Here is a 14,196-nt window from a genome sequence, read left to right on the forward strand (position 1 = left end):
TCAAATCCCCGCAATGATGGGGTGAGCTCCCGTTGCTCGGTCCCTGCTCCTGCCAACCTAGCAGTTCGAAAGCACACCAGTGCAAGTAGATATATAGGTACCGCTCCGGCGGGAAGGTAAACGGCGTTTCCATGCACTGCTCTGGTTTCGCCAGAAGCAGCTTAGTCATGCTGGCCACATGACCCGGAGGCTGGATGCCGGCTCCCTCGGCCAGTAAAGCGAGATGAGCTCCGCAACCCCAGAGTCTGTCACGACTGGACCTAACGGTCCGGGGTCCCTTTGCCATTTTTAAAGCTAAAAAGCCCTGAAGCTGTGATCTGTAGTGTTCCATCAATGGAGATAGATTTGATCTGTGATTTGGATGGGAAGCAGAGAAGCCACTGAGGGGTGTGTATATGTGTGGGTGCAATTTTAAGAGCATCCATTTTAAAGGAAATTGTTTGTGTGTGAGATAAAGAGAGTTCCCTTTTGCACTCTCCCCCTTCTCTGACTTCCATGCCTTCCTCATTTTCTGCCTCTCTTCCCATTCCTCCAGATTACTCCCCCTCTACCCTCTTGGCCACTGAGGTTCCTGTTCTTGGGTTCTCTTCCAAGCCTTGGAAAGCTGAAGGAGGAAGTGGGAGGAAGAGAAAGAGGGAGCATGCTTTCCTCTTCCAGCTTCCTTCTGTAGTTCTACGTGCTTTTTTTGTGGGGGAAAGTTGTTGCCTTCACCATATCATGATAAAGCAGGCAGTGAGCTGCTGGGGAAGGAGATCAGATGGGGCCAGGGGAAGTCCTAAATACACAATCCTGTTCTTTATATTACCGTATTTTTCGCTCTACAAGACACACTTTCCCCCTCCTAAAAAGTAAGGGGAAATGTGTGTGCATCTTATGGAGCGAATGCAGGTGGGAGGCTCTGCTCAGCGCTCCCTTTAAAGAGCTGTGTGGAGCAGGTGTGCGGCTCTTGGGGGCTTTTCCCCCAGGAGGAAGAAAGCTGCAGAGATAGTGCAGGATAGTGCGCACCCCGGAAATGATCTCTTTCAGATTCTGCCTTCTGGAAGAAGGTACAGTGGTGTCCCGCAAGACGAATGCCTCGCAAGACGAAAAGCCCGCTAGACGAAAGGGTTTTCCGTTTTTCGATGCGATTCGCAAGACGAATTTCCCTATGGAAATTGCGAGTCTTGCAATTTTTTTCACTCCCCCCTTTTTCTAAGCCGCTAAGCCGCTAATAGGGTTGCTTCGCAAGACGAAAAAATCGCTAGACGAAGAGACTCGCGGAATGGATTATTTTCGTCTTGCGAGGCAACACTGTAAAGGGTTATTGAGACTAGGACTAGCCGCAGGAGAAACAGTTTCTATCCAAATGCGATTTTGGTTTTAAACGCAGTGTAAGCTAGTCTCTATGGGAGTATATTGTATTTAATTAAGGGGTGTCAGGGGCTCAGGAGCAGAGGCACAGGGGAGAGAGGAAATGGAGAGCGAAGGGGAAGAATCGGAGGGCAGCGTAGGGGAGTATGAAAGTAGCCCGAGAGATTCCATGAGCTTCTCCCGCGATTCAGAAGATTCCCAGAGGGGGGCGCCGATGACCAGGGCAAGGGGGGTCCCAGGGGGGACACACCAGAAGCAAGGGGCCAGCGGGCACTCCCAAAGCAGCAGCGGGAGATCAGGACCAGCTCCTCCACCAGAGCGTAGTGGGGGGGAAGAGTCCCATGTATCAGGGCCAGCTTCTCCTCCAGCAGGGAGAGAAGATGAATCAGGGCTGGCCACGCCTCCATCACAGAGTGAGGGAACGGAGGGGAGGTCAGGCCCAGCTAGCCTCTCCGAAGGGGGAAGCAGTGACAGGAGCAGTGTAACGGTCAGGAGAAAGGTTGCCGGCTGGGCGCGCGCGCCAAGTTCAAATGTACAGGCGCTCGGCACAGCAGGAAACCCGGATTGGGAACCAGGTCCTAAAGCCCGCCGGAGGGAGGGGGAAGACTCAGGGGACTCAGCGTCAGAAGAGTCTAGAAAGGGGGAGACCCCAGCGGACAGGCGGGCCCAGAGGAGGAAAGAGCAAAGGAAGAGGTGGAGCAAGGCTAGAGTCTTAAACTGGTGTCTGGGGGGAGGAGATTCCGACGGAGCTTCAGCGGTCTAGAGTTTGAGACGTAGAGCTGCGCGCCGCAGCTTTGAAATCGAAACTGAACTTCAATAAAGACTTTTGTATATAACAACGAACTGGCGTTGGTCCTTTGTGAGCTGGGACCTCGGGCAGCTCTGACAAGGGGTATCAGAGATTTTAGGGGGCTAACCAGGCTGGGATAGCAGGCTTGTTGGTTTTTGAATGTCTGATGCAGATTTTCAATTTCGTTGTTCTGTATGGGACAATGACAATAAAGATTATCATATCGTATCGTAGCCGAGGGTAGCGAATGCTGCTAAGAGGCCCAAGGAAACTAACCAGACAGGACTCCCCCACGGCTCCCGGAGCACCCAAGGCTGTTTCCCTCCTCCAGCTGGGCCTGAAGCCAGATCGAAGCAACCACCACCGTCCAAGACAGTCTAGGGACAATAGCCTTGAAGATCCCATGTGGGGGGGAGAAGGAGGGGACTGTTTCATCTGCTTGCCCACCCACGCATTTCGGCCCCCTCTCCTTACTGTGGACACACGTGATGTGTTCTTCTCTCAGGGGGCTGTGCTGTGCTGCCTTCTCGCCGGGCCTCTCTTGGCTGCCTTCGGTGGCCAGGTCGCCTTCGAGCCTGATCCCAGAAGGATCCAGCAGCCTGTCTTTGTCCCGGGGCCCCTGGAAGAGCTCCTCTGCCGCGTGGCCCCCGATGCTACAGACGTTGCTGATGAGGATGGTGGCGTCCGTGACTCCGGGGAGGGAGCAGAGGTCGCCGTCGGGAGTGAGGGAGGCAAAGCCGTTGGGGAGGGCGTCCATGGGGCCTGCAGCGCGAGAGAGAGGCGGGAGGGTTTCAGAGGCCTCGCAGGGACCCACATACGTTAGTAGCAGCACCCCCCCAAAACTACTACACATTTCGGAAAGCGGTTTCTCCACCCGTCTCGTGAGATATCGCCGCCAAGCTTGGAGCAACGAGGCGGGGGAGACTGTTCTCATCAGTGTTTGGACATTGCCCCAACCCATTTTGAACCAAGACGATTCCAAACGATTTTGACACCTCTGAGGTTATCACCGACCAAGATGGTGGGCTGGAACGTTTCTAACCAAATATGAAAATAAACGACCGTATTTTTGGCTCTATAAGACGCACCAGACCACAAGACGCACCTAGTTTTGGGAGGAGGAAAACAAGGGAAAAAATATTCTGAATCTCAGAAGCCGGAACAGCAAGAGGGATCGCTGTGCAGTGAAAGCAGCAATCCCTCTTGCTGTTCTGGCTTCTGGGATAGCTGCGCAGCCTGCATTCGCTCCATAAGACGCACACACATTTCCCCTTACTTTTTAGGAGGGAAAAAGTGAGTCTTATAGAGCAAAATAGGGCTGTGCACTGGTTTGGTAGGAAGAGGAGCTCTAACCTCAGGACTAGGGGTGGGAGGCCAGAAAAACCAACTACTGCCCCCTTTGTCCAGTGCTGAGGGTCAGGCGACCTCTCATCTATGGCCCCCATGGTAATGGAATCTGATTCAGGACCAGATCCTGGCCAGCTATTCTCCAGGTAAGTGCCATGCACAGCTGTAGAAACTAACAAATTATATTATCTATTTATAAATCTCAGGATTCCCCACCCCCAGAATTCCTGGGCAATGCTGGGCACTTTCCAATAGTCTACTACAGGGAATATTTTTGTTGTTTTGTCTTTTTGCTATGCGCTGGCTGCCTCTTAAGATTTGATTGGCCTCCGCCTATCGTGGGAGACAACAGAGGAGGACTTAACCAAATTTCTCATGACTGTTCCTGAGATCAAAGACCAGGTGTGTTTTTTTATCTGTGTTTGGATGCAACTGGACGCCATTTAGATGCCAGAGAGAAATTCGAAATGGAGTCTCCTTCTAGCAATTTCTGCAGCCAAGCTAATCTCTTGCTCTGCTTTTCCTCTGGGAAAAGTGAGAGGGGGTCTTGTGGTCCGGGCAGCCCAGGACCTCCAGACACATTGCCTGGTCTTGTGCCCTGGCAGAGCGAACTTTTCAAAGCTGCACTGATTCTAACCACCAACTCTGAAATGGCACTGATTTCTTAGATCTCTTGAGCAATTCCTGGTACTGTACCTGCTGCTTAAGAATATAGGGAAGAAGTTGCCTTATTACTCAGACAACTGATCCATCTAAGCTCAATAAGATTTACTCCTAGGGAAAGCAGCTCTCAAGAGCAGTGTTTCTCAGACTTGGGTATGGACTACGACTCCCATCATCCCTGACCGCTGGTCCTGCTAGCTAGGGATGATGGGATTTGTAGTCCAACTAGTGGTGTGAGGTGAGAATATTCTCGAGAATGAGAATATTCTCTGCTAGAAAATTCTCCGGAGAATATTCTCCACAAACTATAAATTCTAATGCGAGAACCAGTTTTACAACCCACATTAAAAAAACTAGTAAATAATAAGTCAAGCTGTAATAAAAATTTAGACCTTCTATGAGCCTACTGTAATAATATTTCAAGTTTAATGCTATAATATTGTCGTTTCAAATTTAGGCCTACAACCACAGTTTTAGAACTACTTAAGTATTTGCAGTAGGCCCACTGTACTATGTTTCCCGTGAAATGCTACAATTTTTGTGCTCTTTTATATAGCCGGTGCGGGGACGCGGGTGGCGCTGTGGGTAAAACCTTAGCACCTAGGGCTTGCCAATCACATGGTCGGCGGTTCGAATCCCCGCGGCGGGGTGAGCTCCCGTCTTTCGGTCCCAGCTCCTGCCCACCTAGCAGTTTGAAAGCACCCTCAAGCGCAAGTAGATAAATAGGTACCGCTTTATAGCGGGAAGGTAAACGGTGTTTCCGTGTGCTGCGCTGGTGCCGGCTCGCCAGAGCTGCTTCGTCACGCTGGCCACGTGACCCGGATGTGTCTCCGGACAGTGCTGGCCCCCGGCCTCTTAAGTGAGATGGGCGCACAACCCTAGAGTCGGACACGACTGGCCCGTACGGGCAGGGGTACCTTTACCTTTATATAGCCGGTACGATTGATATTATGATGGTCGTTTCAAATTTAGGCCTATCAAAGAATGTGAATTCACTGCGTTGCCCCATTGAATAGATGTATCCGTACAGTTTTTGGTTGCCATCTGAACAAATACGTTAACTAATTATATACAGTGGTGCCCCACAAGATGAACGCCTCGCAAGACGGAAAACCCACTAGACGAAAGGGTTTTCCGTTTTGGAGGTGCTTCGCAAAACGAATTTCCCTATGGGGTTGCTTCGCAAGACGAAAAAATCTTACGAGTTCCCATGGGTTTTTTCCGCTCCCCCCGCCTTTTCCTAAGCCGCTTAACAGCTGATCGCTAGAAGCCGCTAGACCGCTGTAGCGCTAATCCGCTAAGCTGTCAATGGGCTTGCTTCGCAAGACGAAAAAACCGCTAGACGAAGAGAATTGCGGAACAGATTCTTTTCGTCTTGCGAGGCACCACTGTAATTTTCAATGCATTAAAATGAATGTTCTCCTATTTTAAATGAAAATTCTCTAATATTCTCATCAATCGAGACTATTCTCCAAAAGATTATTCTTGAGAATTTAGCATCACTATGTCCAACAACCGCGGGATTTTGCGAAAACCTTGCAATGCCTTGAAGGGGGCCATCGTTCCCAGTCCAAATTTGAGGTGCTACAGATTGAACCTGAAACCTTTGCCATGGAAAGGAAGTTCAGGTGCGCTACCACAGAGCTTGTCATCAGCACTCTCCACCTGGTTCCTCCCTAAGGAAGAGGAGGGACAACGCCCCTTCTCCATCAAACTGGCCGGGACAGAATGCCACCTGCCTCCCCTTCACCCCATTCACAGGCATCCTGTTGGTCTTCGTAACAATTGTGTAAACAGATGTGCATTGTCTCCTCTGCCGTAGCATCTATAAACACCGCATTTTCCGCTCTATAAGACACACTTTTTTTCTCCTAAAAAGGAAGGGGAAATGTGTGTGCGTCTCATGGAGCGAATGCAGGCTGCGCAGCTATCCCAGAAGCCAGGACAGCGAGAGGGATCGCTGCGCAACGCCTCTTGTTCTGATGCCTTCACAGCGAAGCACGATGAGGGACGGACAGGAGCCCCTTCCGTCCCTCATTCTGCTTCGCTGGGAAGCCAACAGACCAAGAGGCGCTGTGCAGCTCTCCCTCTCGCTCTGCTGGGTTCAGCAGAGCACTGCAGCACCTCTTCACTGAGAGCCAGTGTGGTGTAGTGGTTAAGAGTGGTAGACTCGTAATCTGGGGAACCGGGTTCGCTTCCCCACTCCTCCACCTGCAGCTGCTGGGGGACCTTGGGCCAGTCACACTTCTTTGAAGTCTCTCAGCCCCACTCACCTCACAGAGTGATTGTTGTGGGGGAGGAAGGGAAAGGAGAATGTTAGCCGCTTTGAGACTCCTTTGGGTAGTGATAAAGTGGGATATCAAATCCAAACTCTTCTTCTTCAGCAAAGCAGGAGGAGTAAAGGAAGGGGCTTCCTAGGGGCTCCCTTCCTTTCCTCCTCCCACTTCACTGAAGAGTGTTGCTTCGTCTCACCTGCCTCCTCCGATCCCCCCAGCAGGGACAACACTGCTAGGCAGCCAGTAGATCCAGCTTCCCCAAAGGGGTGGACGGACTGGTGGCCCCTTAGCCTAATCATCCCTACTCCTTCCTCTTCAACATTTGATTCAGAATATTTTTTCCCTTGTTTTCCTCCTCTAAAAACTAGGTGCGTCTGATGGTGCGAAAAAGACGGTATCTGGTGGAAACAGGGAGCAGAGGGGCAAGCGGCGTTCCCAGAGGCTCACCTAGTGAGCAGCCGGGGCAGGATTTGAACTCGGCACCATCCAGCTCACACCCTTCACCGTGATGCTAGCCCACTCTTGCGGAGGCAGACACAGTGGAAAGGCACACCAGTTTAAAAAGCCACAGGCAGTTATTTAAAACTGCGGCAGGCCAGGTCTGCCAGGCTTCCCCTACCCTCGGCAGTCATGCCTCAGTGGGAGAGAAGGGACTGGGAAGGATCTTTGCATCGGCTTTTCCCAGCTCCTTCAGGCACCTCCTGCCCCTGAGCTGTGCCAGTGGGGCGTCTCCACCCCATCCTTCAGCCCAGATGCTTAGGTCCAGCTCCGAGGGTCTTCGGGCGGTTCCCTCCCTGCGAGAAGTGAGGTGACAGGGAACCAGGCAGAGGGCCTTCTCGGTGGTGGCTCCCGCCCTGTGGAACCCCCTCCCATCAGATGTCAAAGAGAAAAACAACTACCTGTCATTTAGAAGACATCTGAAGGCAGCCCTGTTCAGGGAGGTTTTCAATGTGTGACATTCTAATGTATTTTTAATCTTTGCTGGAAGCCGCCCAGAGTGGCTGGGGAAAGCCAGCCAGATGGGCGGGGTACAAATAATAAATTATAATTATAATTATAATTATAATTATTATTATTATTTGGAAATGGGAAGTCAGCTTTTATTTTCCTCTTCCCTCCCTGCCCCTCTTTCCTTGTGTGTTGTTGTGTTTTTTTGCTATGAGTCTAAGCCTGCGGGTAGGGATGGTCTCATTCCGATTGTGCGTAAACTGCTCTGGGAGTCTTTTTTGGCCGAGGAGCGGGGTGCCGACGTGCCAAATAAATACACGAATAAACAAGAAACGCAGCATGCTACACATAATCCACACAGCGCTAGCTATTAGCTAGCCACCACCAACACCAGGAGGCGTCGAAGGGCAGCAGTTAAACGTGAGCTTTACCTCCGTCTCCATCCAGGCTGTGCTCCGCCTCTCCGCCCTTTCTAGTCCTGGGGGAGGCGTGGGCCCCTCCGCCAGGGTACTTGAGCAGGCCGGCGGCTTCCTCCTCCAGCTCGGCGGCTCCGGAGTCTTTGTCGAAGCTGACCCTCTGCAGCTCCACATACTGAGGGTAGGGCGAGGCGTCGTCCATCAGGGCCCCCAGCAGGCTGAGGCGCGAAGAGGCCGGAGGGGGCGAGGACGACGACGACGCAGGGAAAGCCCCGTCGAAGTCGTAGTCCAGGTGGGGCTCGGGAGGGCGGGGCTTGAAGCGGGCGGGGCGGGGCCTGCGCTTGGCCCCGCCCCGGCAGTCCTCCTCCCGCAAGGGGCAGCTTTTCTTGTAGAGGGGGAGGTGGTCGTCGTCGGGCTGGGATCCGGGCGAGAGGGACAGGGACGACCGGGCGCGCTTTGCCCCCGCTGCTCCCCCTCCCCGCCGGCGCCCCCTGGAGGCCATCTTGCCCCACAGCTTCCAATGGAAAGCCAGGGAGGAGCTCTTGGCGTAGAGGAGCATGCGGAAGGCCCGCAGGGCACGCCGGCGCTGGCGACGGAAGCAGCGTGACCTTGGCGCCCCCAGAAGCTGTGGGCGCCTCCGGGAGCCGGCCCCCGCGGCCACGTCGAAGGGCCAGGCCCGGCCCCCGCTCCGGGGGACCTTCGCCCTGCCGGCCTTGCTCTGGGCTGGGTGGGAGGGGCCCACGCTGGCCACCTCCCAGCCGGACATGCAGGGGAGGTCCCACCTCCCTTCTTCCTCCTCGCTGGCGGAGGACGAGGGGCTGAAGCCCAGGGGCTGCTTCTTCGCGTAGGCCAGGCGCCGGTTCCCCTCGAAGCAGCCGCCGTGCTTGCGCTCCGGCTCACCCCACTCCTGGGAGGGGCGGCACAGCTTGTCCCGGTGCCCCGTGGGGCCGCGGAGGCTGGGGGACGGGCCCCCCCAATACTTCTCGTCTTGAAACATTTCCTTCATGGTGCCGACGCGGCTGCGGGGGGAGAAAGAGAGAAAGGAAGGAAGAGCTGCGTTAGGGTCATGGGAGAAGAGTAGGAGGGGCTTCCACATTGAGGTTCAGCTCCGAGGGCCTTCTGGCGGTCCCTCATTGCAAGAAGCAAACCTACAGGGAACCAGGCAGAGGGCCTTCTCAGTAGTGGCGCCCACCCTGTGGAAAGCCCTCCCATCAGATGTCAAAGAGATAAACAACTACTTGACATTCAGAAGACATCTTAAGTTCAGGGAAGTTTTTAATGTATGACATTTGGTGTATTTTTGGTATTTGTGGAAGCCGCCCAGAGTGGCTGGGGAGACCCAGCCAGATGGGCGGGGTACAAATAATAAATTATTATTATTATGGAGATGGCTGCTTGTTTAGCATAGTGTGCACGACTAGCGTCAGGCACAGGGAGGAGACATTGTACAGAACGCAGAAATACTTAGGTGGACGTAAGACCCAGTTCCTGCCTGGCTCTTCCCGCTTGCCTTCAAGCAACCTTTCCAAATATCTTTGCATCCATGAAGACTAGACAGTGCTTTAATGCGTTTAAGAAAAACCACAAACGTCACAGCACGTCGGAAGCTGGACTGCGTACCTCCAAGACTACCCTTTCTGCACACATGGTGGCTGAGTGGTTAAGGCAGTGGACTGGGCTCTGCGAGCGCGGGTTCGAATCCCATCCTGGTGTACTCTGGCAGTTACGTTTTTAGGGCCAGTGTGGTGCTATCGTCAAGAGTGTCAAGACTAGGAGCTGGGAAGGACCAGGGTTCGAATTCCCACTCAGCCATGAAGCTCTCACAAGGTGACTTTTGGGGGAGTGGCTGCTGCAATGATCCAACAGGGATGGGGTGAACAATGTATGCTACCTTCAGCTACTTAGAGAAAAACTTTGTATATAAATGCAATAAATAATGAAAAGTTCAGATAACTCAATGCCCCTTTTCTTCCCTTTCAAAGTAAGGGAGAACGTTTGCCCCTGAAGATATTTGCACAAAGCTATCTGTAAAATGTGACTCCAGTTTGAGCCACCGTTTGGGAATTTTTCCTCCATTTTTCTTCTTCTGCATCTCAAGTGGGGGTAGGCCACTGATTCCTGGCTCCTTTTAAACTAGGCTCGCATGTTTCAGGCAGATTAGGAGAAAAGCTTTCCACACACCTGAGATGGCCTGGCATTCCGCTGCCAACTGAACCGCTGGCTCATTATACCTGGCTGGCTTCACTCAGTGTGGGTGTTACATCCCGTGACAGAAAACTCTGCTGCCAAAGAGGGAGCTGAACAAGACGGTCCCTAAACCGGGGCTGGAAGCTCAACTGAACTATCTGAACATGTAGGAGCTAGCAGCAAAATTTGGATAGGCTTTCTGGCTCAATGAATGCCACCCTCCCCCTGCCACCCCCCCCAGCCTCAGGCAAGGGGGCCACTACCTCATTATTCACTTAGTTACAGGTCAGATAAGAGAAAGGACTTCTTCACGTAGCACATACTTAAAACTATGGCACTTGCTGCCATAGGAGGCATTGGTGGCCACAAACCTAGATGGCTTTCCAAGAGGATTGGACAAATTCATGGAAAAGGGTTATGGATGGTTAGTAGCCATGATGCCCCTGCCCTGTCTCCTTCTGAATACCAGCTGCTGGAAACCACTGGAGGAGAGTGTGCTCTGATGCTCGGGTCCTTCTTTTGGGTTTCCCACAGGCATCTGGTTAGCTGCTATGAGGATGCTGGACTAGATATGGTCCTCTTTGGCCTGATTTAGCAGGTGCTTCTTATGCCTCGCAAAGGGGGCAGAAGAATGCAGGTTCAAGAGGACATCGTAGAAAACCGAGGGTTTGACACAAAAGTGTAACTCGGGAAACTGAGGTTAGTGTCAAACCCTCAGTTTTCTGCAAAAGCCAGTACAGTGGTTACATATGCTTCAGGTTACATACGCTTCAGGTTACAGACTCCGCTAACCCAGAAATAGTGCTTCAGGTTAAAAACTTTGCTTCAGGATGAGAACCGAAATCGTGCTCCGGCGGTGCGGCGGCAGCAGGAGGCCCCATTAGCTAAAGTGGTGCTTCAGGTTAAGAACAGTTTCAGGTTAAGTACGGACCTCTGGAACGAATTAAGTACTTAACCCAAGGTACCACTGTATAGGGGAGTGTAACTCCATCTCTCTCTCTCTTCTATAGTGGCTTTCAATATGGGAATAAGGCAGGGAGGGCAAAGTGCAAAGAGGAGAGGAAACCAAATCGCACCGTCTTGCCATTTACTTTGACTGACAGTGCCTTGCTTTGGCGGAGACATCCAGCCACCTGAGAGTCCTTTACCTTCAGATGCTTAAGACACCAGGTTTTCTGAATGCAAAGGACCTGCTGTCCCACTGTGGTCCCAACTGGAAGGTAGGAAAGTGACTAACTCAGACCTTTGGGGGGCTTCATCCAGCTCAGTACTCTGACTGGCAGCAGTTCCATCATTTCAGGCAGGAGCCTCTCCCAGCCTTACCTCGAGACGCTGCTGGGGATCAAACCTGGGACCTTCACACATGCACTACCCCCAAGCCAATTCCAGAAGTGTGCACTTTGGCACAACAACACACAGGAACTCTCCGTTTCCTAAGAACGGAAGAAACGCCTGCTGGATCACCTAGCCCAGCAGCCTGTTCTCACAGCGGACGACCAGATAAGAAACCCGTAAGCAGGACGTAACTGCAGTGGCACCCTTCTCCCCTACAGCAGTTTCCAGAAACAGCATTCAGAAGCATCGCGGCCTCCGACTATGCAGCCGAAGCAGTAGCCCTCCTGCCATCAACATAGTCCTCTCCTCCCGGAGGCTCCTTCCTCCTCTTACCTGGAGACGCCACTGGTGGCTGAACCCAGGACCTCCTGCATGGAACCACAGAACGGTAGACTTGGAAGGGACCCCCAGGATCATCCAGCCCAACCCCCTGCAATGCGTGCAGAGCAGGTGCTCTAACCACTGCCCCGCCATGCCCTCTTCCCCTTCACTGAGCAGCAAGCAGATATATATATATAGAGAGAGAGAGGGGGGGGGGGTAAAGGGACCCTTGACCATTAGGTCCAGTCGTGGCCGACTCTGGGGTTGCAGCGCTCATCTCGCTTTACTGGCCAAGGGAGCCGGCGTCCAGCTTCCGGGTCATGTGGCCAGCAGGACTAAGCCGCTTCTGGAGAACCAGAGCAGCGCACGGAAATGCCATTTACCTTCCCGCCGGAGTGGTACCTATTTATCTACTTGCACTTTGACGTGCTTTCGAACTGCTAGGTGGGCAGGAGCAGGGACCGAACAACGGGAGCTCACCCTGTTTTGGGGATTTGAACCGCCGACCTTCTGATCGGCAAGTCCTAGGCTCTGTGGTTTAACCCACAGCGCCACCCACATCCCACAGACACATATATATAATATTTCTTCTCCAGACACAAACAGGCCAAGTTGCCTTGCCACCCCCACCCCCACCCCCTGCCCAGTCCTGCCCTCCCTCAGCCCTTTAAGAAGGGGGCGAGTCTGGCAGGTACCTCCTGATTGCCAGGGAATGTAGACGGTGCTGGAGACCCCATAGGGGGTGGGGGGTGGGGAGGGGGCGTGGCTGGGAAGCGTGGGGGGGGGGAGCCCAATTCAAAGAGGGGGAGGGGAGGGGGCGTGGCCGGGGAGATAACCGGGTGGGTTAACCTGGGCGAGGTGTGGGGCGAGGGGGGCAGCCGCAGAGGACGACGGGAAAGGAGGGTTGGGGGGGCGAGGAGAGGAGGGTCCCGCGGTGAGGGAGGCCGGCGAGGCCCAGGGACGGGACCCGGCCCCTCAGCGCGGGCGGGGGCGCCTCACCTTGTCCCGCTGCGGGGAGAGAGGCGCGGGACGCGGCAGAGGCCTCTCTCTCACGCCTCGCCTCCCAGCGCCGCCGCCGCCGCCGCCTCCTTCCCTCAGGAGCCGCCGCGGCTGCCGGCGCCGCCCAAAGGCGTCATCAGCCGGCGTCGGGGCGGGGCCACGCCGACGGAGGAGGGCGGGGCGGGGCAACGCCGCGTCACCTCTCCTTGCCCAGCGACGTCACGACGCAAGCCTCAGCATCCGGGCATGTCTGCCTCAGTCCTGGCGTAACGGTTACTTGACGGAGGGGTTGCGGAGTCCCAGCAGCGTCGCGTTCTTTGCACGTCGCCGCTGCCCTGAGGCGGCGGCCCCGTCGGGCGCTGTCGGACTTCGACTCCCGTCAGCCCTCGCGGCTTGCCGCTGAGGCCGACGGGAGCTGTAGTCCATCAGCCTCTGGAGAACGGGGGCCCCTAAAAGAAAGAAAAAATATAAATATAAACGCGACAGGAGCGTAACAATCCCACATACGGAGACAATATCTAGTATTCCAGAACCAAGGGCTTCCCCCAGCCCGCTAGGGGCTTTTCGGACTACAACTCCCGTCAGCCCCTGGGAGCCAGCACACCTGCGCTGGCAGGGGCTGTCGGGAATTGTAGTCCAGAATCCTGTGGAACCTATCACATATGATTAATTACATTTGTATACCGCCTTTTAGCTGAGGACCTCAGGTTTAAGGGTTCGCAGCATAACCAAGTTTGTTAGGGGTGCTGGGTGGGGTGAACTACAGTTCCCAGAATTCTTTGGGGGGAAAGACATGGAGACCCAGGGGTGGCCCCTGGCAATGTTGTTGCCAGAGAACTGGCCATTGTGGACGTGTTGTTGAGTCGTTTAGTCATGTCCGCCTCTTCGTGACCCCCTGGACCAGAGCACAGTGGTGTAGCGTGGGGGGTGCAGGGGGGCCGGCCGCACCGGGTGCAACATCTGGGGGGGCGTGCTTGCCGCCTCCGGAGTCGCCGAAGAGCCTCGGGCGCAGGCTGTAGCAGAGCCCCATGTCTCGCGGAACCGACCAGCTGTGCGCGCGTCCGGGCTGAAGGTGTCCGGCAGGCAGCGGCTCTCAGCGCTTGCCGCGGTCCCCGCGCGTCAGGGCCACGGAGGGCGCGCCAGGCAGCCCCTCCTCACAGCCCCGCTGCTGCAGCTGCTGGGCCATGTTGCATTTTCCTCGCCTCTCTGTCCTCCTCCTCCTTTGGGCAAGCGGCAGCGCCAGCGGCAACTCGCCTCAGATCACCTGACACGGACCCGCCGCCGCCGCCATGGCTACCTTACCGTAAATGCTCCAGCCCAGGCAGCAGCAAGAAGAAGCCTTGCCCCGGGTGCTGACAACCCACACTACGCCGCTGCCAGAGCACGCCAGGCCCTCCTGTCTTCCACTGCCTCCCGCAGTTTGGTCAAACTCACGCTGGTAGCTTCGAGAACACTGTCCCAACATCTCATCCTCCATCGTCCCCTTCTCCTTGGGCCCTCCATCTTCCCCAACATCAGGGTCTTTTCCAGAGAGTCTTCTCAGGAGGTGGCCAAAGTCTTGGAG

General features: G+C 54.6%; 1 protein-coding gene across 2 annotated transcripts in view; it reads right to left on the reverse strand.

Annotated features, from left to right (window-relative positions):
* The window catches only part of SENP3 (SUMO specific peptidase 3), a 150,996-nt gene extending 138,200 nt beyond the window's left edge, over positions 1 to 12,796 (reverse strand). The window contains exons 1-3 of one of the 2 annotated variants that reach the window (XM_083706727.1): positions 12,633 to 12,767; positions 7,806 to 8,809; positions 2,615 to 2,902 (exon numbers count right to left, since the gene is read on the reverse strand). In XM_083706727.1, the coding sequence (XP_083562853.1) occupies positions 2,615 to 2,902; positions 7,806 to 8,796 (1,279 nt within the window). In that variant the 5' untranslated portion in view covers positions 8,797 to 8,809; positions 12,633 to 12,767. Of the gene's footprint in view, positions 1 to 2,614; positions 2,903 to 7,805; positions 8,810 to 12,632 lie in introns of both variants that reach the window. The other variant, XM_083706726.1, reaches the window with a different exon arrangement.
* Between the last annotated feature and the right edge of the window lie 1,400 nt (positions 12,797 to 14,196).

Source organism: Podarcis gaigeae (genome assembly GCF_964106915.1).
Source record: "Podarcis gaigeae genome assembly, chromosome: 13".
Classification (NCBI taxonomy): domain Eukaryota; kingdom Metazoa; phylum Chordata; class Lepidosauria; order Squamata; family Lacertidae; genus Podarcis; species Podarcis gaigeae.